Source organism: Coenobita brevimanus, chromosome 62, assembly GCF_032717465.1.
Source record: "Coenobita brevimanus isolate Jiangsu-jjx chromosome 62, ASM3271746v2, whole genome shotgun sequence".
Lineage (NCBI taxonomy): Eukaryota > Metazoa > Arthropoda > Malacostraca > Decapoda > Coenobitidae > Coenobita > Coenobita brevimanus.
Window position 1 is genome coordinate 34,751,680 of NC_137015.1, and position 27,834 is coordinate 34,779,513.

General features: G+C 44.8%; 1 protein-coding gene across 1 annotated transcript in view; it reads right to left on the reverse strand.

Moving 5' to 3' along the window:
• The window catches only part of LOC145404035 (glycerophosphocholine phosphodiesterase GPCPD1-like), a 165,016-nt gene that overhangs the window by 52,099 nt on the left and 85,083 nt on the right, over positions 1-27,834 (reverse strand). Inside the window, exon 7 of the mRNA XM_080275637.1 lies at positions 6,872-6,986. Within this exon, the coding sequence (XP_080131763.1) occupies positions 6,872-6,986 (115 nt within the window). The remainder of the gene's footprint in view (positions 1-6,871; positions 6,987-27,834) is intronic.

Sequence of the window (27,834 nt, forward strand, 5' to 3'; positions counted from 1 at the left end):
TTCACGGAAAACTCATCACTCAAATCTCCATTCACTCTTACCTAGGTGCGAGCACAGCCATAACCACCCTAACCAGCCACTCCTCCAAGCCAAGCTTTCTCATTGCCTACTTCACCACCCCACTAGGGGCTCTGTCAAAGGCCTTTTCCAAATCAACAAAAACAAAATAAAGATCCCTTTTCTTACCAATATATTTTTCCTGAAGCTGCTGAACAATGAATATGGCATCAGTGGTCCCCCTGCCTGGCATAAACCCACACTGCATCTCATCAATATTCACTCTTTCTCTAATCATACCTTCTAAAACTCTCTCCATTACCTTCATTATCTGATCTAAATGATTTATACCTCCATAATTTCCTCTTTCCAGGGCATCACCCTTCCCTTTATACACAATTACAATTACACTCTTCAGCCAATCATCTGGAACAACACACTCATCTATAATCATATTTATCAGGTCAGTGACTAACCTCACCCCTATATCTCCTGAGGTTTTCAACATTTCGGAAGTCAACCCAGACACACCTGCTGCCTTCCCCACTTTCATCCTGCCTATTGTCACACTCCCAGTAGCAGCATCAATCAAAGGCCAAGGGCCAGACACTGCATCTGCTGGCTCCAAACCTTCCCTGTCCCAGTCAAACTCCTCATTCAACAACCAGCTATAATGCTCTCTCCATGCATCTTTAATATCCCCACTGTTCACCACTACCCTTTCTTCATCATTCTTCACACTCTGCTCACCTATAATATCATGATTATCCCTCTTCATCTGATATGCCACCTTAAATATCATATTTTTCCTTTCTCTGTGTATATATATATATATATATATATATATATATATATATAAATATATAGAGCCTCTGTGGTACAGGGGTTCAGTGTGCATTTTCGTACACTGAAGAACGAGGGTTTGCGTCCCGCCGGGGTAATAAACTCTGGGAGCGTTCTTCTGGCCACGTACTGCATTGGCGGACATCAGGGGTGCTGTGGTTGAACCAGTGTCGCATACAGTAATCCCGCATTTTTTGCGGATTTTTTGTCTACGGTTTTGCCCTCTCGCGGATTTTCTTAGCATTAATAAGTTCAACAAAAATATCCTTGAATATACAGAAAAAAAAAAAAAATTGAAATTCCCACAGCTTCCAATTGTAGCGCGGTAAACTCACGCCACCCTCTGTCCCTTTCCCGTGGCCCCTCTGCCAGTGTTACCATATCTAGCATAATATTATTCTTTTAGCATAATTTTGATCAAATTTTCGAGTCTGGAATATTTTTTAGCATATTAGAAGTTTTAGAATCATTCTAGCATAATTTAGAATGGAATGGAATATTTTTAGAATAATTTTATAAAAGCTACAAATCAGAGAGAGAGAGAGAGAGAGAGAGAGAGACGAATAAGGTAAGAAGATGTTTGAATAGTTGGTTACTTTCAGTTTGGGCTTGGTTGGGTTGGATTAGGTTAGGTTAGGTTAGGTTGGATTAGGTTAGGTTAGGTTAGGTTGGATTAGGTTAGGTTAGGTTAGGTTGGATTAGGTTAGGTTAGGTTTTAGGTTAGGTTCGGTTAGGTTAGGATAAGTTTGAGCTTTGTACTTTACCCATGAAACCTAGGTTTTACCGATGGATTTTGGTATGATTCATTCGATTTTCAGCTTCAATTCAGTCGGAAATGACCATTTTCTGTGTTTTCCCCCCTCCCTATAACCCCCGATTCCCCAAAGATCCCTCATTATTTCAGGGGGATGGGGGGGGGTCATATCAAAATCTGGTTATTTCCGACGGAAATGATGCTCAAAATCGAACGAATCACATCAAAATCCATCAGAAAACGTAAGTTTCGTGGGAAAAAGCAGCATGGGTAGATACCGATATTTATCCTCTTACTCTATGTAGGTTCATTTTAATATTTTCATAGTAAACAATACATAATTAATATGTTGCACGAATATGTATAGAATTTTATCATTTAGCTTCAAGTTAGCATAATTCATTTTTTACTTGGAACAAATATGCTCAATCTAGCATAATTTTTTCATTGCCCTAGCATAATTTCGTTGTTTGGATATGGCAACACTGCTCTCTGTCCCGCATTCTTCAGTCCACGCCTGACTGCCATAAGTGGCTGTTGTGGTTGTAACCACACTATGATATGAACCTCTTGCCTCCCACTTGCTTTCCACATGGCCCCAGGACGTAAGCCAGCCTCACCAAAGGCTAATAATACAATTAGTAAGAACTCCAAAGTGACAAAACGATCAAGTTATGACCTTAGCAGAGAAAATTGTGTTACTGGACAAGCTAAGAAACGACCGTGCGAGTGTTTGCTATCACCAGTTAATGCATCTTTTTATTTTGTACTGTTTTGTTAATAAATGTGTAGATAATTGTGTATTACAGTACGGTGTTTACGTTTTCCTTCATAATGGAGTATGTGCTTTCAATCTTGTAAGAAGGTATTTCGGGATGAGTATGGAGGTTTCGGGACAATTCGCAGTCACAACAAACACAAAACAATTCGCCTTCATTAATGAAGATAGCTATGGGTGACGCTAGAATATAATTCAAAGGCGACTACAGCGAGGAAGAAACAAGTTAATTATTGACTAAAGGTGCAACTAATAATATATATCCAGAACCTACGCTACTGAACATAGACTGCTGGATCCCCCTGAAATATAGTTATTAAAGTATTGATTAATTAATAATAAGTATATTGATGAAAGTATTGATTAATATATTTATAGAATGGCGGGGAATCGTCCAGGGTGCAAATTGTTCTGAAGGGGAATCGTCCATGTTTTGACGGGGAATTGTCTGACGGCGAATTGTCTCGCAATCAGTATGGACATGGACTGTGTGATGGGCAGCGTGGTGGACACAAGTGCAAGTTTTCAATTGTTAATAGAGTATTCGCGGAATTGACTTTTCGCGGGGGTTACAAGAACGTAACTACCGCGAAATATGCGGGATTACTGTACTATAAAGTATGCTTGCACCCAGTTGGCTTCCGCAGGCCGATTACACTTGGTTCACAGACTACACACACATCCAAAGCCACTCCAACACTACAATACACTTACAAGCACTTCTCACCCTACACACAATCTCTACCAGGCAGCCTAAGCGACTTGGTAGAGATACATTGGCTGTATCGTCCTAGCTTTGGTTGGGATAGGCCAGTCCTGAAATGGAGACTCAAACGGCTGATGAGATGATATATATATATATATATATATATATATATATATATATATATATATTCACTCATCTTAAATGTCGAGACCAACTGCCTAGCCCCGGGCTCCTACGCTCCTCATGGGGCAGTGTAGGATTGGATGATGGATGGATGGATATATATATATATACACAAAGGGCAACAGGGTAATAAAAGCAAAATTAATAGAGACACACATTTATTGAAGTTCACACTCCTTCAACATACTCTCCTCTAAGGCTTACACACTTCTGGAGCCGTGTCATCCACTTAACAAAGCACTCCGAGTACTCAGAAACAGGTATACTCTTCAGTTCTGAATTTATCCTCCTGGCAAGGTCCTGTTCCCTTCGAAAATTGATTCCAGCAAGTTTTTCTGACAACTTAGGGAATAACCAAAAGTCACAGGGTGCCGTCCTGACCTGGCACCGTGTGGCTTTTGGCTATTCCCTATGCTGTCAGAAAAACTTGCTGGAATCAATTTTCAAAAGGAACAGGACCTTGCCAGAAGGATAAATTCAGAACTGAAGAGTACACCTGTTTCTGAGTACTCGGAGTGCTTTGTTAAGTGGATGACACGGCTCAAAAAGTGTGTAAACCTTAGAGGAGAGTATGTTGAATGAGTGTCAACTTCAATAAATGTGTATCTCTATTAATTTTGCTTTTATTACCCTGTTGCCAAAACTTTTTGAATGTCCCTCGTGTATATATATATATATATATATATATATATATATATATATATGTATATATATATACATACACAGTATACAGTAATCCCTTTACTATCCAATGTAATAGAGCCAAAGGCATGTCCGGAAAGTGGTCCCATCCAGAATGTGGGCCTCTGACTGCTGGACTTGTACTTATGACCCTAACGCAGCCTAACTTTGAAAGCCTTCTAAATAACTCCCTACCGGACATGCATAGCACTCGTTTAAACCTATTTAAGACCCTATTCACACCAATAATGGACATAAAGAATGAAATAAATGAAGAGGAACCAAAGAATGAGGAATTAGAAGTGACTATACCTCAGCCACGGTACTTACAGCACTTCTATGGCCACCTTCTTAAGGTTTTGGCAGTGGTGAAAATGCTCTTGAAGCTCGTACAATAATCCAGTGTTGTGCTGCACTTACAGTAATTCTTTGCACTGTGAGTTATAATTGTTTAACACTGCACATTGTTAATTGCAACACGCCAGTTTCAACCGCCAGTTTCCACTCCACAGTTAATCCTTTGCACTCTAAATTCTAATTTCTTAACACTGCACAACACTGTAAATTCCCGTGTGGTCTACTGGCGAGGTATTGCAGTTTATTCACTGTTTATTCACAAAAAAAACGAGCACGTGTGGCATCCACTGTGATAAGCATCCACTCGCGATCGAAGTTAAGCAGTAAGTGTTGGAGTGTTAGTGACGGGGAAACAGAGTTGCCAGATCGCAACAGCCACATTACCAAACTCCTCAAAATTCATTACCAAATTTAACTTTTCATTACCAAATTTGTAAAGCTAGCATTTATTCTTCACTAATTATATATACAAGTGAAAGACTGACGAAGAGAGTGTATGTGAGTGAGGTGGAGGGGGGGAAGAGGGAGGGGGAGGCCGAGGATGAGATGGAGGGATGGGGTGGAGAGGTATATGAGAGAGGGGGATGTGAGTTGGGAGCGGGGCAGTGAAATGGTGGGGGACAGGGCGACGTGGAGGCGATTTGTTTGTGGCCACCCCGAACGGGATTGAGGCGTCTGGCAATAGATAGATAGATAAAAATACATGTAATCACTCTTATAATTAACAGCATGATGATTATTTTCACACTATGTTGGCTAGCAGATTAATCAGAGAGGACAAACAATCAACCATCTCCATCCTGTGTATCCTCATACATGTGAAAAATCCGTTTGGTAATGCATTATTCTGATTCATTACCAAACAAATTTTTCATTACCAAATTGGCCCACATTTGGTAATGAAAAATACCAAATGGCAACCCTGACAGGGGAGGGGGAGAGGGGAGGAAGGAAGGGGTGAAGGGTCCATGGTGTAACAGCTGTTCGGTGCCGCGCGGCAATTTCAAATTACGGGTGGGAAAAAATTAGGATTTTTATGTTTTTTTTTTTTTTTTTTTTTGAAGGTCCAGGCCCACAATGTCCGGTAAGTGGGCGTCCGGAAAGTAAGGGGATTACCGTATATATATTATATATATACAGTAGGCTTGCATAGTGCACGTCATCACAGTGCGCGATTCGCACTGTGCACAAGTGACCAAAAATCATAACCAAAAACCTTGAATGCGCAAGTTTGCCTCACAGAACGCGAGGTAGAGGCAAGGAGTGGTTCAAAAATGCCATTTTCTATTAGTACCCGACCACCCCTCACACAACGCGTCACGTATCATCATGTTGATGAGCAGAAATTCCCGGTCCTCTACTGTGCAGCTTGGGGTACATGGCAGCGGGCGCGCCATAACAGTCCTGGCTCGTGCACTGTGCGGATCCGCTCTCTGCAGCTAACCTGTGGTGTACAACGTGTGGTGTTTTTTTTGCTGCTCCATCCTGGCCTGTACTTTGCCACACCATGGCTCCAACCCCAAGAGTTAAGAAACTTCTGACGCACGCCACCAAACTAGAGATCATCATCTAAGATGAAGGACGAGAGTCAAGGAAACATCGCCATCGGGAAAGCCCTGGGACTGGCTGAATCAACAGTGAGAACAGTGTGGAAGAACCGTGATGCCATAAGGGCTCTAGTGAAGACATATGGTGCCTCTGACCTAGACGGCCGTTCGTGGGTGGGAGATCGTGTGATGATACTAATGGAGCGGTATCTTGCCACCTTCATAATGAGGAAGGAGAAGGAAGATGTTCCACTGAATGGAAGATTTATTTGGAACCAAGCCCAGCTCTTTTAATCAAGGCAGCATCTCGCAAGTTAAATGTTGACAAACCTTTCAAGGCATCGGTTGGATGGCTGGACCGTTTTCTCAAGCACAAGGAACTCCATCACGTCAAAGCGTCTGGTGAACGTGCCACTGCCGATGAGCTGGCCACGAGAGACTATCCTGCGATATTTAGAGCGCTTCTTGAAGAGGGACAGTACACCTAGGACCAGAACTACAACATCGATGAAACGTCATTATATTACAAGGCCATGCCCAAATCAACTTACATCGCTAAAAGACAGAAACAAGCCCCTGGTCGCAAGCTCCAGAAGTGTAGGATAAAAGTAATGTTCGCTGTAAACCTGTCTGAGAGCCACAAGATGAGGCCAGTTGTTGTACACACAGCTTCACACCTAAGGTGCTACAAAAACCTCACAAACATGGACACAAGTGGCATGTACTGGTACAAGTCTGCAAATGGTTGGATGACCGGGAACATTATGGCAGACTGGTTAACGAGGCGCTGTGTCCCCGATGCCAGGGCCAAGTGTCGGGAACTGGGCATTCCATTTAAGATGCTCCTTGTACTTGACAATGCACCAAGTCACCCTCCATACCTAGAAGATCTGCACAAGGATTGTCGTGTTGTGTTTCTGCTGCCCTGCATGACATCACTAGTGCCACTGGATCAAGAACTGATCGCCACTGTGAAGCACTTCTACCATAAGCAAGTGTACGACTACCTACGCAGGAAGACTGACACATAAGAGAAGCTTCATGGCCTACAAGAAGATCAAGACGAAGACCTCGATGAGGCACCTGCTCCCGTTCCATCTCCGCCAGCAGCTGTATCCCGATCTGCCATAGGTGCCATGACTGTTGAAGCATTTTGGCGTCATTTTACAGTGAAGGATGCAGTTGAATTTCTCCTACAAGCCTGGCACCAGATTACACCTGCAACGGTGAACCATGCGTGGCGAATGCTCGTGCCTCACTTATGCACGACCCAGGAGACGGCCATTCAACCACTGGCCGAGGCTGAGGCAGCAACACTGACAGCAGCACAAGCTGTACCAGATTTTGAGGACATTACACTGTCGGACATACGAGAAGTGCATGCTGCTAATGAGGAACAGCTTCCCGAGGAAGTGTTGCAACAGACAGACGAGGCTGACCGACGCCAGGCAATCAAGTTGAGCAGCCTGGTGTGATGGAGGGCAGGACTGAGCTGTGTATGTCAAGAATAAGCAAGATCCTTGCTGCCGTGGATAAGCCCAGGGACGAGATGAAGGAACAGGAAGTGTGCAGTCTAAGAACGGAGGAAGTTCTGGTTGGTATCGACAAACTCTTCCATTTCTACACAGACAGGCACAGGCAAGATATAAACAGAAGACAGACGCTCATAACAAGTTACACACAGTGGGCTCAAGTTAATGAAACTGAGGAACCAGTTACATCATCTGCTCCTGTTGCTGTTGAGGATGAAGAGGAAGCAATGTCAGAAGTGTCAGCATTGGACTTCGGGGGTTTATGGCCGAAGTGAGTGACTTTGAGGCTCCTGGGGAAGGTGCTCAAGAGGAGTCTGTGGAGGGAAGTGTTGGTGCAGCAGGAGGTGCAGCGCTGTAAATATTGCCACGCCTCGGAACCCCTGTTATTTAAGTCCAACAGGCCTGTTGCCTACTGTCGTTACAGTGAATACCCATATTTTTGTTACTCAGTAGTTCAATGTCTGAAAAATATGACCTTTTTTATGTCTCTAAGGGCCAAAAAAATGTCCAGGTATGAGGGGGTACCGCCCATATGTAATTTTTCCCATAAGTTTATTTATTCACAGTGCACGAGGTTGTGGACCACCCAATCTCTCAAACACTGTGCAAGCCTACTATATATATATAAATATAAATATATATATATATATATATATATATATATATATATATATATATATAAATACGGTAATATGTGTACTTTCCAGACTCCCCACTTACCGGACATTGTGGGCCTGGACCTTTGGAACCCAAAAATGGCCAAAAAACAAAAAAAATCCCCCCAAAATCCCAATTTTTTCCCACCTGTAATTTGAAATTGCCGCATGCTGCCAGGCAGCTGTTTACACCACGGCCCCTTCACCCCTTCCTTCCTCCCCCCTCCCCAGTCACAGTTGCCATTTGGTATCTTTCATTACCAAATGTGGGCCAATTTGGTACTGAAAAGTTCGTTTGGTAGTGAATCAGCATGATCGATTACCAAACAGATTTTTCACACGTATGAAGATTTAGAGAATGGAGACGGTGGACTGCCTGCTTTCTTTGATTAATCTGCTAGCATACATAGCGCACAAATGAACATGCTGCTGATTATAAAGACAGTGATTATTTCCATTTGTACATATAATTAGTGAAGAACAAATGCTTCCTTTAAGAATTTGGTAATGAAAATTTAAATTTGGTAATGAAAATTGAGGACTTTGGTAATGTGGCCGAGTTCAGATCTGGCAACCCTGTCCCCAGTTACTGCCTAACCTTCGTCCAGGGAAGACGTCCATTGCAGTGGATGCCACACGAGCTCGTTTGTTTTTAATAAACAGTGAATAAACGGCAATATCTCGCCACTAAACCACATGGGAATTTACAGTGTTGTGCAGTGTTATGAAATTAGAATTTAGAGTGCAAGGGAGAGAGTGTGGCGTGCAAAGTGGCTGTTGAAACTGGCGTGGTGCAATTAAGAAGAATGTGCAGTGTTAAACAATTATACCTTACGGTGCAAAGAATTAAGTGTAGAACAACATTGGATTACTATACATACTTCAAGAGCATTTTCACAACTACAAGAGCCTTAGAGAGTTAGAGGAGGTGGCCACAGACGTGCTGTAAGTACAGTACCTTGTACACTGCTGGGAATAAGTATTTTCCATACTCACTTCTAATTCCTCATTCTCTGGTTCCTTTTCATTTATTTCATGCTTTATGTCTATTATTGGTGTGAATAGGGTCTTAAATAGGTTTAAATAAGTGTCACGTATGTCCGGCCGGGAGTTAATAACGTGGCTTTCAAAGTTGGGCTGGGTTAGGGTCCTTAACCCCTAATGCGCGGCCATGGACAGCCGACCCCCCCCAGGTGGTAGGGTTGGATCGCGGTCTGAGTACCTGTAGGAAAATATTAGCCAAAAATCAGAAATTAACCCTAGAACATTATACTTAGTATGGCAGATAGTACTTACATTCAGCTTTCTCCAGAGACAGGTGATGAGCCTTCACGGACTACCCAAGGACTTGTGGAGACTTGCAAAGTTGGGTAACCAAATCTTCACTTTCACACCTCCAGCAACCTGGTTTCCCCTCTACCACAGCCTCATTCTGTCCCAGTAAACTTTATACTACAATGTACAGGTAGTTTGGAATCTGTATTTGTACAATAAGCACTGAAAATAAGGCTAAAATCAACGGAGCATACGGCCGACATGCAGCGCGGCGGCGGTCTTCCCGTCACTCAACAAACATTTCCATTTTCACAGCTAAAAACATGTATACTACATTATTTTCAATCATATTACTTCCCAAAAGATCACCGTGGCGCGCTTTTTATTCTGCCTTACGCCCGTCACTTTATTCTCGTTCCTGTCGGCCGCTCGCACTGACTCGGAAGAGCTAGAACTCGCCATAATGTCACTTTGAAAGCCTGCAGTAAAATGACGCTAAACAGGGGCAAACCGTGCGAAAAAAAGCTAGTGTGACAACTGGGGAAACAAGCGTTTCCTATTAGCATAAACTGCTTGTGAGAGGAGAGCACAGATTTACAGTTCTGAGCAGTCAGAGCGCTGCCATGTATCACAGCCAGGCTGGCCAGGCTGTGGTGGGGGGGAGAGGGGGGAAAAAAACGCGATACTTGACAACAACGGAGGTCAGTAGTACAAAGGTAAAGTATGCTAATTGTAGCCAAAGGGTGGTGGTACTGATAGACAATACCAGCTGGAACATCCTTGCCCGCGTTTATTCAAAATTAACTCGAATCGCAAACGTGATGCTCCGCCGTTATGTCCTTTTTGGCGAGCGTCGCAAACGCGACGATCCGCGTTTAAGGGGTTAAGTACCAGTCCAGGAGCCAGGGGCCCACTTTCCAGACGGGACCACTTTCCGGACATGCCTTTGGCTCTATTACAATGGATAGTGGAGGAATTACTGTATACTGTATATACAGTACTCGTCAGAAGTATTCAGCGTTGTCCGCCGGGCGCGCAATACTTATGGCCCAAAAAGAATCACCCATTTTTGGGGGTAAGAATTGAGCCACAAGTTTGAGCTCCGAGCATGACGTCACGGTAGCCTGAGGCCTTCCGACACGCTGGTTGGTTCCCGCCTCAGTCGCCCACGGGCTGCCTGAGAGAGAGGAACTCCGCCGAGTGTCCCTCTCAAATTGCGCCATTTTTTACCGAGTGTCCCGCAGTGTTTTGGCCTTTAAAACTTTGCTATGGCACCTACCCGTGAACTATCGAGTGAAATCATATCCCAGATCATTGCTCTAAAGGAGGCAGGCCACCAGACAAAGGAAATTAGTGAATTGGTTGGTGTGGCACGATCGACAGTGCGTCGTTGGTGTGCGAGGTTTCGGGAGGAAAACAGTGGTGAAGTTCCCACAAAGAAACCGAGGTCTGGTAGGCCTAGGAAAACTTCCCCAAGGTCTGTTAATGTTTTAAAACGTGCAGTGGAGTTTAATCCTCGTGTGAGTGCAAGGAAAATTAAGGAGAGCAACCCAGAAGTGTTTGGTGAGGTGTCAGTGAGAACAGTGTCTCGTAGGGTGCATGAGCTTTGTTACACAAGTCACAGGCCTGTGAAAAAGCCTCTTCTCTCTAGCAGCCAGAGAATTCGTAGGCTTGCCTTTGCTAATAAATATCTAAATTGGGGTGAGGAGCAATGGTTGTCAGTGTTGTGGTCTGATGAGGCAACGTTTAGTGTTACCTGTAACAGAGGAGCACGCAAAGGTAGTGACCCAATTGACCCACGGTATGTAGAAAGCACAATTAAACATCCTGATTCACTCATGGTATGGGGTTGTTTCTCAGGGAAGGGTTTGGGGAAGCTTGTTGTACTTCCCAAGAACCTCAGAGTGAATCAGGATGTTTACCTGGAGCTTCTGTGTGATCATTTACCAGACTCCTTCGAGCTAACAGGTGCACGAGTGTTTCAGCAGGACGGTGCACCTGCCCACAAGGCCAAATCGGTCACCAATTGGCTTCGTGACTGTGAGGTATCATTCATGACAGACTGGCCAGGAAATAGCCCAGACCTCAACCCGATTGAAAACCTCTGGTACCTCGTAAAGAAGAGTCTCCAAGGGAAGGACGTGAGCTCTCTGCCTAAGCTGGAAGCCGCCATTCGTGACTCCTGGGACAAAATACCGCTCCAGCACCTCAGGAGCCTCGCCCTTTCACTTCCAAGACGTCTCAGGTCCGTGAAGAAACGTAAAGGCTACCCTACGAAGCACTAAAGGTAAATAAAATGCATTATTTATATGTTTTCTCAATGTTGAAAGGTTTGTTTCTCAGGAGGGACGCAGGGCGCTCCATACTTCTGACGAGCACTGTATATATATATATAAATAATATATATAGTAATCCCTCTAATATCCGAACGCCCACTATCTGAACATCCCCACTAACCGGACATAATTGTCCCGGGATCCAATATTCCCAAAATGGTCCAGGGAAAAAAAAAAAAAAAATCCCCGCCCATAATTTGAACTTGGCGCACGGGGCTGGGACAGTTTTGTTGTGGCGCGTCATTCCTCCGACATCCGCTAGAGTGCCCCTGCATCCTCCCCACTTTCCTCCTGTCTCTCGTCGCGAGTGAACACTCGTCGTCATGGCTGCCCACGTGCTCACTTTTGTGGTGGTGCCTTACTTCTGCAGGCACTCTTGCTGCTCTCGTGCCTCTCCTTCATGTGTGTGATGATGGCCCCACCGCCTGAGAAGAGAAAGAGAGTGGTGTTGACTCTGGAGAAGAAGCGGGAGATATTGGAGAAAGTAGATGCGGGGTGGTCAGAAGAAGTGGGAGATATTGGAGAAAGTAGATGCAGGGTGGTCTTCTTCACGCATCCTCCGCGAGTTTAACCTGGCCCGATCTACTTTTTTTTATATTAAGAGATCCCGAGACAAACTCATGCAGTACACGGCTGACTTCTCGTCGAGAAGCAAACGCAACATGGAGAGGAAGGTGATGTTTACTCCCAAGTTTGCTGAAGTCGACTGCTCCATGTTGATTTGGTATTGACAGCAACGTGCTGCTGGTGTGATGGTACGTGGTACAGAGCTGAAGGCTGCTGCTGAGAAGTTCGCCAGGCTTCACAACACCCTAGACTTCAAGGCATCCGAGGGTTGGCTCTTTGCGTTTAAGTTACGGCATGGCCTTACCAACCGCAAGGCTCATGGCGAAGCTTTGGACACTAACGAGGATGGAGTTGATAAATTTCGGCACACGGTGAAGGGCTTGATCAACAGGGAGGGCCTCACTCTCGGTCAAGTCTACAACGCTGACGAAACTGGTTTATTCTATCCCTCTTTGCCAATGAACACTCTAGCCGAGGAGACGGAGAAGCGTGTACCTGGCCGCAAGCTCTCCACCAAGGAACAGATATCTGCTTTGTGTTGTGCTAACGCTAATGGCATGCACCGGCTTAAGCCCGTTATTGTTGGCCACACAAAGCAGCCTTGGTGTCTTTGTGGGGTGATGGATGTCCTTCCTGTCGTCTGGTACCATTCTTTGAAGGCATGGTTCACAGCCCAGATCTTCAAAGACTGGTTCCACCGCCACTTCATCAAGGAGGTCATACATTACCAGACGGAGAAACTGGGAATCCCACGCGACCAGGTAAAGGCCCTCCTTCTCCTCGACAATTCACCTGCCCACCTGTGCGACAAGGACTTGGTGGCTGAGAATGGCCGCATTAGATGCATGTTTCTGCCACCTAATACGACTGCTCTCATCCAACCAATGGACCAAGGAGTGATCGTGGCAACGAAGCGCCTATACCGCCGGAAGTTCCTGGACGAGGTGATGGTTGTTCTCGAGGACGAGGACGAGCGCAGGGAGGGACGGGACACGCGAGGCCAGTGGACTTTGGAAAACCTTCGCCGCTACATCATCAAGTCTGTAATCTACAACTGGGCCAGTGCATGGAAGGAAATCCCTGTCCAGACTTTAGAAAATGGTTGGTCCCGTCTGCTTCTCGGAACAGATGTGGAGTACGATTTCCTAGGTTTTGACGTGGATGACTTCCATGCACGTCTACATACGCATGATGACGATGTTGATATGGACGACGTGCGGGAGTGGTTCGATGACGACGAGGGCGATCCTGGGTATCAGACCCTGTCTGATATCAAGATTGCATCTTCAGTTGCAGGTGTCAGTACCCAGCTTGAAGATTCCGACGAGGACAGCGATGATGATGCAGACTCCTCTCAGCATGACACAACTCAAGCCATCCCCAAGCTGAGCGCACTCCGGGAACACCTAGAGTTCGTTCTCGACTACCTGGAACACCCAGACTGCAACAGGGAGATGGGGCCCTTGGGACTTGTGGAGGAAGTGCGTGCTTTCAGGCAGTGCATCATCAATCGTCAGAATCGTCGGTCCTTGCGTCAATCAACCATTGACAGTTTTTTCAGGCCCGTGACCCCTGCTGTGCCCAGCCCTGGCTCCACTCCGTTGCCTCCCCAAGACAGGCCTTCATGCTCCAAGCCACAGCCCAGCACATCAGCCACGGTGAAGTCACCGCTTGACGTGAGTTTGCGTCTGTCTTCAGAGTCGTCTGCAGTGGGTACGCCATCACCACAACCCAGCGACGCACCCCCAGGTCGCCTCCCTGTGCTACTCTCAGACTCTGACAGTGATTAGATGCCAAGAACTTCTCCACTAAACCACACAGGAATTCACAGTGTTGTGCAGTGAAAAAAACAGTGCATTGTGTTAAGGATTTACAGTTGTGAGTGAGAAGACAAACAATTTTTGGACTAGATTTAACATAAATTAACTTGTGTGTTTTTGGTTTAGAAAATGGTTATAAGAGTGGAAAGACTTAAAGTGCAGTGTGCAACACTTAGTAAGTTACAATGGAGCATAAGTTAGACAAGAGTGCGCAGTGTGAAGAGAATGGACTTCTGAGTGCGAATGACTAAGTTCAGTGAGGGACTTCATGAACAGTGTACTGCAAGTGCTTCAGGAAATCCTTCTTACTGTCACAGTCTGAGAGGTGAAGGTTGTTCATCGAGATGGCCATGGACTTGCTGTAAGTAGGCAGAATGTTTCATACTGTACTCTACTGTATTTTCCATACTATACTTACCTCAAACACCTCATTTCACTCTTGTATGTCCCTTATTGGTGTGAATATGCTGTGCCTTAGGTGCTATGCATGTGCAGTAAGGAGGTGTTTTTCTGAGTTAGGTTAGGTTAGGGTCCATAACTACCAGTCCAGGAGCCAGGGACTTGTAAGTACCCAGAATGTTTAATATTGTATAAACTCACCTCTAAAACCTCATTTTATGCTTCTTTTGCATTTATTTCAGTCTTTTATGTCCCTTACTGGTGTGATTTGAGTCTTAAATAGGTGCTATGCAAGTCCAGAGGGAGTTGTATAGGTATTTTTCTGAGTTAGGGTACAAGTCCAGAAGCTGGGGCCCAATATCCGGACAAGACCACTATCCGGACCTGCCTATGGCTCTATTACGTCGGATATTGGAGGGATTACTTATATATATATATATATATATATATATATATATATATATATATATGTATATATATATATATATATATATATATATATATATATACAGTAACCCTCCAATATCCGGATCAATAGAGCCATAGGCAGGTCCGGATAGTGGTCCTGTCCGGATATTGGGCCCCAGCTTATGGACTAGTACTTATGGACCCTAACTCTGAAAAACACCTATACAACTCCTCTGGACATGCATAGCACCTATTTAAGACCCAAATCACACCAATAAGGCACATAAAAGACTGAAATAAATGCAAAAGAACCATAAAATGAGGTTTTAGAGGTGAGTTTATACAATATTAAACATTCTGGGTACTTACAAGTCCCTTGGTCTTGGACTGGTTTGAACCGCTCCAGTTTGCAGTCCACAGTTAATCCTCTGCACTCTAAATTCTAATTTCTTAACACTGCACAACACTGTAAATTCCTGTGTGTTCTAGTGGCAAGGTATTGCAGTTTATTCACTGTTTATTCACAAAAAACAAGCACCTGTGGCTTGCACTGTTATGAGTATCTGCTCTCCATCGGAGTTAAGCTGTGACTGTTGATGTTGGTGGGGTAACAGAGTTGCCAGATCGCAACAGCCACATTACCAATCTCCTCAACTTTCATTGTCAAATATAACTTTTCATTACCAAATTCAGAGCTAGCATATATTCTTCACTAATTATATATACAAGTGGAAATACATGTAATCACTCTCCTTATAACTAACACCATGTTGATTATTTTCACACTATGTAGGGTAGCAGATTAATCAGAGAGAGCAAACAATCCACCATCTCCATCCTGTGTATCCTCATACATGTGAAAAATCCATTTGGTAATGCATTATTCTAATGCATTACCAAACGAATTTTTCATTACCAAATTGGCCCACACTTGGTCATGAAAAATACCAATGGGCAACCTGACAGGGGAGGGGGGAGGGGGAGGACGGAAGGGGTGAAGGGACCATGGTGTAACAGCTGTTTGGCGCCAGGCGGGAATTTCAAATTATGGGAGGGAAAAAAGTCAGATTTTTTTTGAATTTTTTGCAGTTTTTGGCCCATTTTGGGAATATTGGATCCCAGGAGGATTATGTCCGGTTAGTGGGGATGTTCGGATATTGGGCGTTCGGATATTAGAGGGATTACTGTATATATATATATATATATATATATATATATATATATATAAATATCGTTTCGTTTCGTTTTTAAAGGCTCCAACATGCTTGCATGTGTCAGCCTTGGTCACCTAATGGCGGCTCTCCACGCTGCACGATCCATTGCAGCCTCCCTGTTCAGTCCCTTAACCCTAAGGTCACACTTAATGACCTCGTCCCATGTCTTTCTCGGTCTACCCCTCACAACCCCACCCCCAATATTAACACTTCTCACCTTCCTCACCCAATTATCATCCCCCATCCTCTCCACATGTCCAAACCACCTCAATCTACTTCTCCTCATCACAACACCAATACATTCCAGTCCCATCCTACCTCTCAACTCTTCCATTGTAAACCCAGCCCCTCCAGGCCTTGGACGCAGGGACGCACTGCACATCCACCTAATCATTGTCATTTCTGTACGTCTGAGCCGGCGAATGTCTTCCTCCTTCACTGCCCAGGTCTCACTGCCATACAGCATTACACTCCTAACACATGCTGCATACAAAGACCCCTTAGCACGTAGGGAGAGCCCTCTCAATGTCAGGAGAGGCAAGAGCTCCCTGAACTTCTTCCAACCACTTCTCACCCTAGCCACAGAGCTAGCTCCAGCCCCACCTCCAGCACACAACATGTCTCCCAAATAACAAAACTCTTCCACACACTCAAGAGATTCACCAGCAAGTTCAATCCTTTCACGTCTGACGATCTCCACCTGCTCACCTCGGCACGCCGTACACATAAAATCAGCATTATCTCGCAGTCTACCTCTGATACCACTACATCTCTTATGCACCCATTTATCACACACACTGCACAAGATGGAATTACTTCCCACGCCCTTATGGCAAACTGCAAATGGCCACTCTCCCTCGTCTTTGACAGTACCGCCACCAACCCTAGATATCATCACTTTTGTTTTATCTGCATTTACCCTTAAACCCTTTTGCCCCATACCATCTCTCCACTTCCTAAACCTTTCCTCCGCCTCCCTTTCATTTTCTGCAATCAACACCAAATCATCAGCATACAACAACTCCCACGGGAGTCCGTTTCTAAAGTCACGTGAAAGGGCTTCAAGTACCATGATAAACAACATGGGACTCAAGACTGACCCCTGATGCACACCAACATTCACGGAAAACTCATCACTCAAATCTCCATTCACTCTCACCTGGGTGTGAGCACCCACATACATGGCCATAACCACCCTAACCAGCCACTCCTCCAAACCAAGCTTTCTCATTGCCCACTTCACCACCTCTCTAGGGACTCTGTCAAAGGCCTTTTCCAAATCAACAAAAACAAAATAAAGATCCCTTCTCCTACCAATATATTTTTCCTGAAGCTGTCGAACAATGAATATGGCATCAGTGGTCCCCCTACCTGGCATAAACCCAAACTGCATCTCATCAATATTCACTCTTTCTCTAATCATACCTTCTAAAACTCTCTCCATTACCTTCATTATCTGATCTAAAAGCTTTATACCTCTATAATTTCCTCTTTCCAGGGCATCACCCTTCCCTTTATACACATTTACAATTATACTCTTCAGCCACTCATCTGGGACAACACACTCATAAATAATCCTGTTTATCAGGTCAGTGACTAAACTCACCCCTATATCTCCTGAGGCCTTCAACATTTCGGCAGTCAACCCAGACACACCTGCTGCCTTCCCCACCCTCATCCTGCCTATTGCCTCACTCACAGTAGCAGTATCAATCAAAGGCCAAGGGCCAGACACTGGATCTGCTGGCTCCAAACCTTCCCTGTCCCAGTCAAACTCCTCATTCAACAACCAGTTATGATGCTCTCTCCATGCATCTTTAATATCCTCACTGTTCACCACTACCCTTCCTTCATCATTCTTCACACACTGCTCACCTATGATATCCCGATTATCCCTCTTCACCTGACCTGCCACCCTAAATATATTTTTCCTTTACCCATGATTTAGGTTATCAAGTAATTGTCTCTGTGACTCAGACTTTGCCCTGTATACATCTCTCCTAGCCCTACGCTTGGCAGCCAAATATTCCTCTTTGCTACCACCCTTCTTCCATTCCCGGAAATGCCTTCTTTTCTCCTTAATTGCAGCTTCTACACCCTCATCCCACCACCAAGTTACTTTATGTCTTGGTGGTCCTCTTGTCCAGCCGCATGTTACATCAGTAACTCTCAAGAAATTGTTCTTGAGGGCTCTGTACTGTTCATTAACGCCTCTGTCTACAGCTCCCTGTTCAGCCACCACTCTCCTCAACTCGCTATAGAAGGCATCCCTTACTACTTGGTTTTTCAGCTTCCATATTTTCCTCCTAGGTACATAAGTCCTCTTTTTCATCACTTGTTCTTTAAGCACCATATCACAAATCAATAGTTTGTGCTGCTGCACACACTCCTCACTTCCTATAACTTTAACATCCCTCACTAACCTCCGATCGGCCCTCCTAACCAGAAAATAATCTATCTGACTGCTATTTCCCGCAGACTCATACGTAATTAACCTACTGTCTCTTTTCCTAAAATATGTGTTGCACACAATCATGTCCGTTGCCTCCCCAAACTCGAGTATCCTTTCCCCTTCTGCATTCCTTAGACCATATGCACATCCCCCATGCACTCCTTCATAACCTTGTGCTGCTTCACCTACATGACCATTTAAGTCCCCTCCCAAAATCACTATCTCATCATCCCGCATACCACCCACTACATGTATTAAATCATCCCAAAATCTATCTTTCTCTGATTCATCCAATCCTGCCTGTGGAGCATATGCCGATATAATCACAGCTATCTTTCTTCCCAACAGAATTTTCACTACCAATATCCTATCGCTTACTCTCAAAACATTCATAACATATTCCACCCATTTCTCCGCAACCATCACACCAACACCTCCATATCCGTCTGTCCCCCCCTGCCAAAACAACTTATAGCAACAGTCCTTCCCAACAATCTTTCTGGCTGATCCACCCCTGTACTGGACCTCCTGCAAACACGCCACATCCACCCACCTCCTACTGAATGCCTCAACGACTTCCCCTGCTCTTCCCCTCAAACTTCCCACATTCCATGAACCCACCCTCATCCCCATGGGTGATTTACTGTCCTCGGGCTTGCTTTGAAACCTTTTTTGTTTTGTCATCTTCAGTATTAATAAATGGGGACAGACACAGCACAGGTCCCACTCACTGCACAATCCCAGGTCCAGGCAATGGATCTGGGACCCCTAGCCCACCAGCTTACCAGTGGCTGTGGTAGTGGCCTCGGGGCACCCTGCCAGGACAGCTGCAGGGACACCCTCCAAGCGCGTCTTGGCACTGCAACTATCCCGCCATTATACACCCACTGATAGGGCAGCCTCCTGGGGCGCTACTCCCAGGTTCGGGCCCCTCTCTATTGGGCGGAAGCGGCAGCCTGGGAACCGCAATGCCCTGTACCCTCTAGCACAGGCCCGAGCCCCATCTCGCCCTGGACTCATGATCTATGCCGGCGGAACCCCCACCACGCCTCCCCCCAGAAGTCCGCCACTAGGTAGCGGGGGCAAAGTTTTCTGGCCGCATGCCCTTGCTGGCGCCAACCCCTGTAACGTAGTGGGATACGTTGTGTGAAATGTAAAGTGCATGTGGTGTAGTGCATTGATAGTTAGAGGAAATGTTTGGGAGAGTATGCTGGTCTACTCTCCATGTTACTGTCACACTGAAAAGGTCAGCAAAGGGGGATGGTTAGATAGCTAGTGAAACAGGAGCTCCAGCTCTCCCTATCACCGGCATATATATATATATATATATATATACAGTAAGGTCCCAGGTTAAGTCAGTATCGACTTACGTCAATTCAAGGTTACGACAGTCGGTCCATGAGTGGAAATTTTAAAATATAAGAAAATAAAGAAAAAATACGTAAAGCGTGGGTTTTGAAGCGTTGCTGTGTACCGCGAGATGTCTCTGGCGTTTTCCCGCCTCACGCTTGACTACCAACAATCGCTCTCAGTCTCACTGCTACCACCCCCTGATACAGTGATACCGTCATTTTCTTGTGTTTTTCGCCATCCTGATTCCAAGATGCCTAAGAGACAGCTTCCTGGTGACCATAACGACTCCAAGAAACGCAAGACCATCACATTACATGAAAAAGTCGATATTATTAAGCGTAATGAGAAAGGAGAAAAGGCATCATCAATCGGGCGTACGCTTGGGATGAGCCGTACTACCGTAGCTACCATCCTCAAAGACAAGGAACGTATCTTGACTCACGTTAAAGGTGCAATTCCCATGCAATCAACTGTGATTACCAAGCAAAGATCGGGACTGTTGACTGAGATGGAACGGATGCTAATGCTGTGGATTGAGGACAATAATCAACGGTGCATGCCTCTGAGTGAACAGTTAATCTGTGAAAAAGCACGCACACTCTACCAACACCTTAAGAAAGAAAAAAGTGGGGAAAGTGAGACCAACGAGACATTTGTGGCATCAAAAGGTTGGTTTACTCGTTTCAGGGCTCGAGCAAACCTAACCAGCAAAAGAATTTTCGGAGAAGCAGCCATTGCAGATGACGAAGCAGCAAAAACATTCGTTAAAGAGTTGGAGGAGTTGATTGAGAAGGAAGGCTACATTCCAGAACTTATATTTAATGTTGATGAAACGGGACTAAACTGGAAACGAATGCCTAACAGAACCTATATTGCTAAAGAAGAAAAAACCATGCCAGGTCACAATGCATCCAAAGAGCGCCTAACGCTACTTTTTGGGGGAAACTGTGCAGGCGATTTCAAGCTTAAACCGCTACTCGTGTACCACTCCGAAAATCCAAGAGCTCTTAAGGGGATCCTTAAAGCTAGCCTACCAGTTCATTGGAAAAGTAATTTAAAGGCTTGGGTGACTAGTGCAATTTTCATTGACTGGTTTTCAAAGTGTTTCGTGCCAGAGGTTGAACGGTATTGTGCTATGAAGAATCTGCCATTCAAAGCTCTTCTCATTATTGATAATGCTCCTGGTCATCCTTCGAGCCTGACAGAGTTGCACCCTAATGTAAAAGTTGTGTTTATGCCACCAAACACAACATCAATCCTACAACCCATGGACCAAGGTGTAATAAGAGCTTTCAAGGCTTACTACCTGCGAAAAACATTCAGACAGGCAATACGAGCAACAGAAAATGGTAAAGTAACACTCAAAGAATTCTGGAAAGATTTCAACATCTATAAGGCAGTTAAAAATATTGGAGAATGTTGGGCTGAAGTGACTGAGACAAATATGCACGGAGTGTGGATTAAAGTGTGCCCTAACCTCGTAAATGACTTTAAAGGATTTGATGAAGACAGTATAAACGAAGTCAAGCGCAACTGTGTGAAAATTGGAAATGATTTAAATCTGGACATAGACGAGAGTGATGTACATGAACTTGTTGATTCACATGATCAAGAGCTGAGTAATGAAGACTTGCTATACCTAGGAAAACAAATGGAAAATGATGAAAAAAGTGATGAGGCAGAACCGCTAAGACAGTTTAAGATTAAGGAAATGGCAAATGCTTTCCACTTCCTAGAAAAAGCAATGGCTGCATTTGAAGATCAGGACCCAAATGCAGAGAGGTTTGCCAAAGTGTACAGGGGAATTGAGGATGCAGTGTCCTGTTATCGTCAAATCTATGACGAAAAGAAATATGCCGCCAAGCAGTCTTCAATTCTCCAGTTTTTCAAGCGAACTGAACACCGAGCCACAACTTCACCACCAGTTGCTACCTCATCCTCATCGTCAACCCCTGACTCCCTATCTTCAGCCCCTGACTCCCCTGCTTCAGCCCCGGACTCCCCTGCTTCAGCCCTGGACTCCCCTGCTCCGGTCCCTGACTCCCCTGATGCAGTGCCTTCCACATCGCAACCCCAGTAACGAGTCAAGTTGATGTCAGAAGATAAGTAGTGACACATAGTATGCATCTTTTATTACAGTACCATACAGTAATCGGTCATTTTATTACTGAAATAATTTTGCTGTCCGAGTGAGGAAAAAAAAAAAAAAAAAGCCATCAAACTTGATGTTAGAAATGCTTACATTATCGTGCTGGTAATGATGTTATTTCATATTTTACGGCAGTAATTTACAGTAAACTTTATTGTATGATGAAGTATGAAAAGTGCTTGAATATAGGAATAAAATGTGTGTTGGCAGTGTGCACGTGTGTAAGGACGGGAGAGTAAGGGAGCGGCAGCCAGACTCAGTTGTGGGTGAGGCAGTGGTGGCGTAACTCTGCTGCCATGACGATGAGAAGTGCTGTTACCGCAGCGAGTGCGGTACTGTGACGAAGACTCTTAGCTAGTACAAATTATATTTTATTCAATAAATATCATCAGTTCAAAAGACTATGTTTCTTATACATACCTGTTATAAGATTATTACATGTATAGTATGCAATGTATGGTTGAAAAATCTGTAAGATGCATTGCGGTAAGTATAATCATACGACGTACTGTATAAAACTCGAGTTACGTTCAAAATCGGCTTACGTCATGTCTCAGGAACGGAACTCTGACGTAACCCGGGACCTTACTGTATATATATATATGTGGATGTATGTGGAATAACTGAAACAAAATGGAGAGGAGAAAGTGTGAGAGAATGGGAGTATGGATGGGGTATATGTGTAGGAGTAGATGAGAATGAGAGGGCAAAGGAAGGAGTGTGTATAGTTGTGAGTAAAAGATGGAAGAAGAGCATAAGACAGTATGGATCAGTTGGGTCAAGGATTGTGTGGGTAAAGTTGAAAGTTGGAATACAAATGTGGGCGATTGTGTGTGTGTATGCGCCAACGCAAGATCGTGTTAGAAGAGTGAGAGAAGAGTTCTGGACAAATGTGGAAGTGTGCTTGGAAAAGTTTGGAAGGAATGAGAGAGTGTTTTTGATTAGTGATATGAATGGTAAAGTTGGGAATGTGAAGGTGGATGGAATAGTTGGTGAGTGGGGTGTGCCTGCTGAGATAGATGAGAATGGGAGTGCATTAGTGGACATTTGTGCTGGGAGGGGGTTGGTGATAGCCAATACCCTCTTCAGGCATAAAATGATCCACAGGTATACATGGCGAGTGATGAGAAGGGTGGGTGGTGAACTGAATGAAAGGAAGGCAATGATTGATTATGTGTGTGTGGATGAAAGGATGCGAAGATGTGTAAAGGATGCAAGAGTGTATAGAGGTTGGGGGAGTGGACTTTCTGACCACTACTTGGTGGTGGCCAGCATTAGGATGCAAGTAAGATGGAAGAATAGAAGAAGGGAAAGACGAGAGGAAGGAGTAGTTGCAAGGAGAGTGGAAAGGTTACAAGAGGATGAGAAAAAGGCAGAGTATAAGAGAGAAGTGGAGGAACGATTGGGCAAATATGAATTGGAGCAGATGGGAGACGTGGAAGGTATGTGTAAGATATTTACAGAAGAAATATGTGCAGCATGTGATGTGGTGTGTGGAAGGAAGAGAAGATGGAGGGGGGTGCAAGGAACAGCATGGTGAAATGAAGAGGTGAGACAGGCTGTGGCACAAAAGAAGAAAGCATACAATGAATGGATGAGAAATAGGGGCATGGAAGAAGTTGAGAGGCGGAAGAGAGAGTTATATGTGGAAAGGAAGAGAGAGGTGAAAAGATTGGTAAGAGAGAGTAAGAAGAGAGTGGATGAGGAATTTGGAAGGAATTTGAGTGTAAAGTGGAGGGACTGTAAGAAGATGTTCTGGAGAGAAGTGAAAAGAGTAAGACAGGGTGGAAGTGAAGTTAGCAGGGAGTGAAAGATAAAAATGGTAGATTACTAGTGGAGAAGGGAGAAAAAGTGAGCAGATGGAGAGAACACTTTAAGGAATTGTTGAACGTAGAGGATGGAAGTAATGCGAGTATAAGTGGCTGGGGAATGGCTGGGAGAAGGAGGGAGGTGAGAAGACAGGAAGAAATCAGTAGGAAAGAAGTTGTGGAAGCAATGAAGAAAGTTAAATCGGGGAAAGCCCCAGGAATTGATGGAGTGTGTGGTGAAATGCTGAAGCATGGGGGAGAGATAGTAGTAGAATGGATGTGGAAGATGTGCAGATTGGCCTGGGAGGAAGGTAGAGTCCCGGAGGATTGGAAGTCAGGTATAATTATTCCCTTGTACAAAGGAAAAGTGTATGGTGGGATACTTATAGACAGAGTTAGAGAAAGAACAGAGAAATTAGTTGGAGAAGAACAGGGAGGCTTTAGGAAGGGAAGAGGTTGTGTAGATCAGATATTCATTCTTAGATCTTTAGTGGAAAAGTTTCTAGAGAAGGGAAAGAAGTTGTATGCGGCTTTCATGGATTTGGAGAAAGCATATGACAGGGTGGATAGACAAGGATTGTGGAAAGTGTTAAGAATATATGGAGTAGATGGGAAGTTGTTGAATGCTGTGAAGAGTATGTACGATGGTGCGAAGGCTGCAGTGCGTGTGGATGGTGAACTAAGTGAATTTTTCTCTTTGAAAGTTGGTTTGAAGCAGGGATGTGTCATGTCTCCATGGTTGTTCAATCTGTACATGGATGGGGTAATAAAAGAGGTACAAGGTAGGGTAGTGGATGTTGGAGTGGCCCTGGTGAGAGAGGATAGTGTTTGGACACTCCCTGTACTGTTGTTTGCAGATGATACTGTGTTGTTGAGTGAAGATGAAGGGGAGCTGCAAGGCTTGGTGGATGAGTTTGAGAGAGTGTGTAAGAAACGGAACCTAAAGGTGAATGTAGGGAAGAGTAAAGTGATGGTCTTTGAGAGAGGTGAAGTTAGTGAATGTACAGCGAGGTTGGATGGTGAGGAATTGGAAAATGTGAGTGCGTTTAAGTATTTGGGTAGTGTGATGAGTAAGGATGGAGGTTTGGAGGGTGAAGTGCTTGAAAGGGTACAGCAGGGAAGAAAGGTTGCTGGTTCCTTGAAAGCAGTGATAAGAAACAGGGAAGTGAGCATGGAAGTGAAAAAGTTACTACATGACAGTATTGTGATACCAACTCTAACGTACGGAAGTGAAGCTTGGACACTGTTGGAAGGACACAAGTCAAGAGTGAGAGCAGTGGAAATGAGTTCTTTAAGAGGAGCCTGTGGAGTCACGTGGAGAGACAGGCTGACGAATAAGGATATAAAGGAACGTTGTGGTGTGGATGTGGATGTGATAGGAAGTGTTATGAGGAATACACTGAGGTGGTTTGGCCATGTGGAGAGGATGGAGGGTGAAAGACTGACGAAGAGAGTGTATATGAGTGAGGTGGAGGGGGAAAGAGGGAGGGGGAGGCCGAGGATGAGATGGAGGGATGGGGTGGAGAGGTATATGAGAGAGGGGGGTGTGAGTTGGGAGCAGGGCAGTGAAATGGCGGGGGACAGGGCGACTTGGAGGCGATTTGTTTGTGGCCACCCCAAACGGGATTGAGGCGTCTGGCAATAGATAGATAGATAGATAGAAATATATATATATATATATATATATATATATATATATATATGTGGAGTAGACTGTAGCACCAGTCGAGCAGGGCAGTACTCCCGAGGTGGATGGAAAGCTGATGATAGGGAGTGCTGGAGCTCCCGTTTCATCAGCCCTCAGGACTAGTTCCTGACCATCCCCCTTTGCTGAACTTTTTCAGTGTCTCAGTTACACAGAGAGTAGGCCAGCATGCTCTCCAGTACAAATTTCTCTAACTATCTTCACCAAACTACATGCACAGTACACACTACACTTCCTATTCAAAAGTCACCAAAAATGGCGTCAATTCACCCAGCCTCGGAGTCCCCAGGGGGGGGGGGACTATAAATGCCCCCGCCATCTGCCCCTCTCCCGGTGACGACTCGAGGTGCCTGGAACCACTGTCTGACTCTCTTCTTCTTCATTTCTGCAACATTCGCGGCCTTTCATCTAACTTTCACTCTGTTGCCACCTCTCCTCCTCTAAACCTCACCTTCTTTTTCTAACGGAGACTCAGCTGTCTGAGGCAACTGACAGCAAACTCTTTTCTGTATCCTCCTACTTTCTCTATACTCATTTCAAAGCCAAAGGTAGCTGTTGTGTATACATACGCAACGACTTATCTTGCTCTCGTGTTCCTGAACTTGATTCTTCTGAATTCTCCACACTCTGGCTTCGGCTTTCCTGTCATTCTCTGACTAAATATATCTGTGGCGTTTACTTATCCCCTAATTCTACTGACTATCAAAAATTCTTCAACTATCTTACTTCTACGATGGAACACATTCTCTCTATTTCTCCTTTCTCTGAAATCTCCATTCTTGGAGATTTCAATGTTCACCACCACCTTTGGCTCTCCTCTCCTTTCACTGATCCACCTGGTGAACAAGCCTACATCTTTTCTATCCTTAATGACCTAGAGCAGCTTGTACAGCACCCTACCCGTATCCCTGACCGCCTTGGAGAGAGCTCCAACATACTTGACCTCTTCCTCACAACTAATCCTTCTGCTTACTCTGTTAATCTTTCCTCTCCGTTGGGCTTCTCCGATCACAACCTTATTACCTTAACCTGTCCTATCACTCCGGTACGGCCTGTGGACCCTCCAGGGAAACGTCGTCTGTGGCATTTTGGAGCTGCAAACTGGGAGGCCCTCAGGCAGTACTTCTTTGATTTTCCCTGGAATGATTATTGCTTCCATGGCCGTGAGCCATCTGAGTGTGCCTTGCGCATTACGGAGGTTATTCTCTCGGGCATGGAAGCATACATTCCTTTCTCATATCCTTTGACTAACACAAGAAAGCCTTGGTTTAATCACGCTTGTTCTAATGCTGTCCGCAACAAGGAGAAGGCTTACAAAAGGTACCGGAGCCAACCCACCCCTGAATCACATAATCTTTATGTTTCTGCCCGGAATCGTGCTAAGTCTGTTCTTCGCTCTACTAAAAATAATTTCATCCATACTAAATGCTCTCAACTCTCCAACTCGAATTCTTCCTGCTCCTTCTGGCACCTTGCCAAAAATCTTTCTAACAACTTTACCTCATCATCCTTCCCTCCTCTTTTCTACTCTGATGGTTCTGTAGCTATTTCTTCTACTGATAAAGCAGATCTCTTCGCACAGACTTTCTCCTCCAATTCCACCTTAGACGATTCTGGTGCTGTTCCTCCATCACTCCCCCCCTCTGACTTCCTCATGGCTGACATTAAAATTTCTTCAGTTCATGTATTTTCTGCCATCACTGGCCTCAGTACTAACAAGGCATATGGGCCTGATGGGGTCCCTCCTGTTGTTCTCAAGAACTGTGCTTCTGTGCTTACACCCTGCCTAGGCAAACTATTTCGCCTTTGTCTGTCAACTTGTACCTTTCCTTCTTGCTGGAAGTTTGCTCTCATTCAGCCAGTCCCAAAGAAGGGTGACCACTCCCAACCCTCCAACTATCGTCCAATTGCTTTAACGTCCTGTATTTCAAAAGTTTTCGAGTCAATTCTTAATAGAAAAATTTTAAGGCATCTTTCCTATCACAACCTTCTTTCCGATCGTCAGTATGGGTTCCGTCAGGGACGCTCCACTGGCGATCTTCTCACCTACCTTTCAGACTCCTGGTCATCCTCCTTTCGGGACTTTGGCGAAAGCTTTGCCATTGCACTTGACATCTCAAAGGCTTTCGATCGAGTCTGGCATAAATCTTTAATTTCCAAACTGCCCTCCTACGGTTTCTATCCTTCTATCTGTGCCTTCATCGCTAGCTTCCTTTCTGGTCGTTCTATAGCCGCTGTTGTAGATGGCCATCGTTCTTCTCCTAGATCTATCAACTGTGGTGTTCCTCAGGGCTCTGTCCTATCACCAACTCTC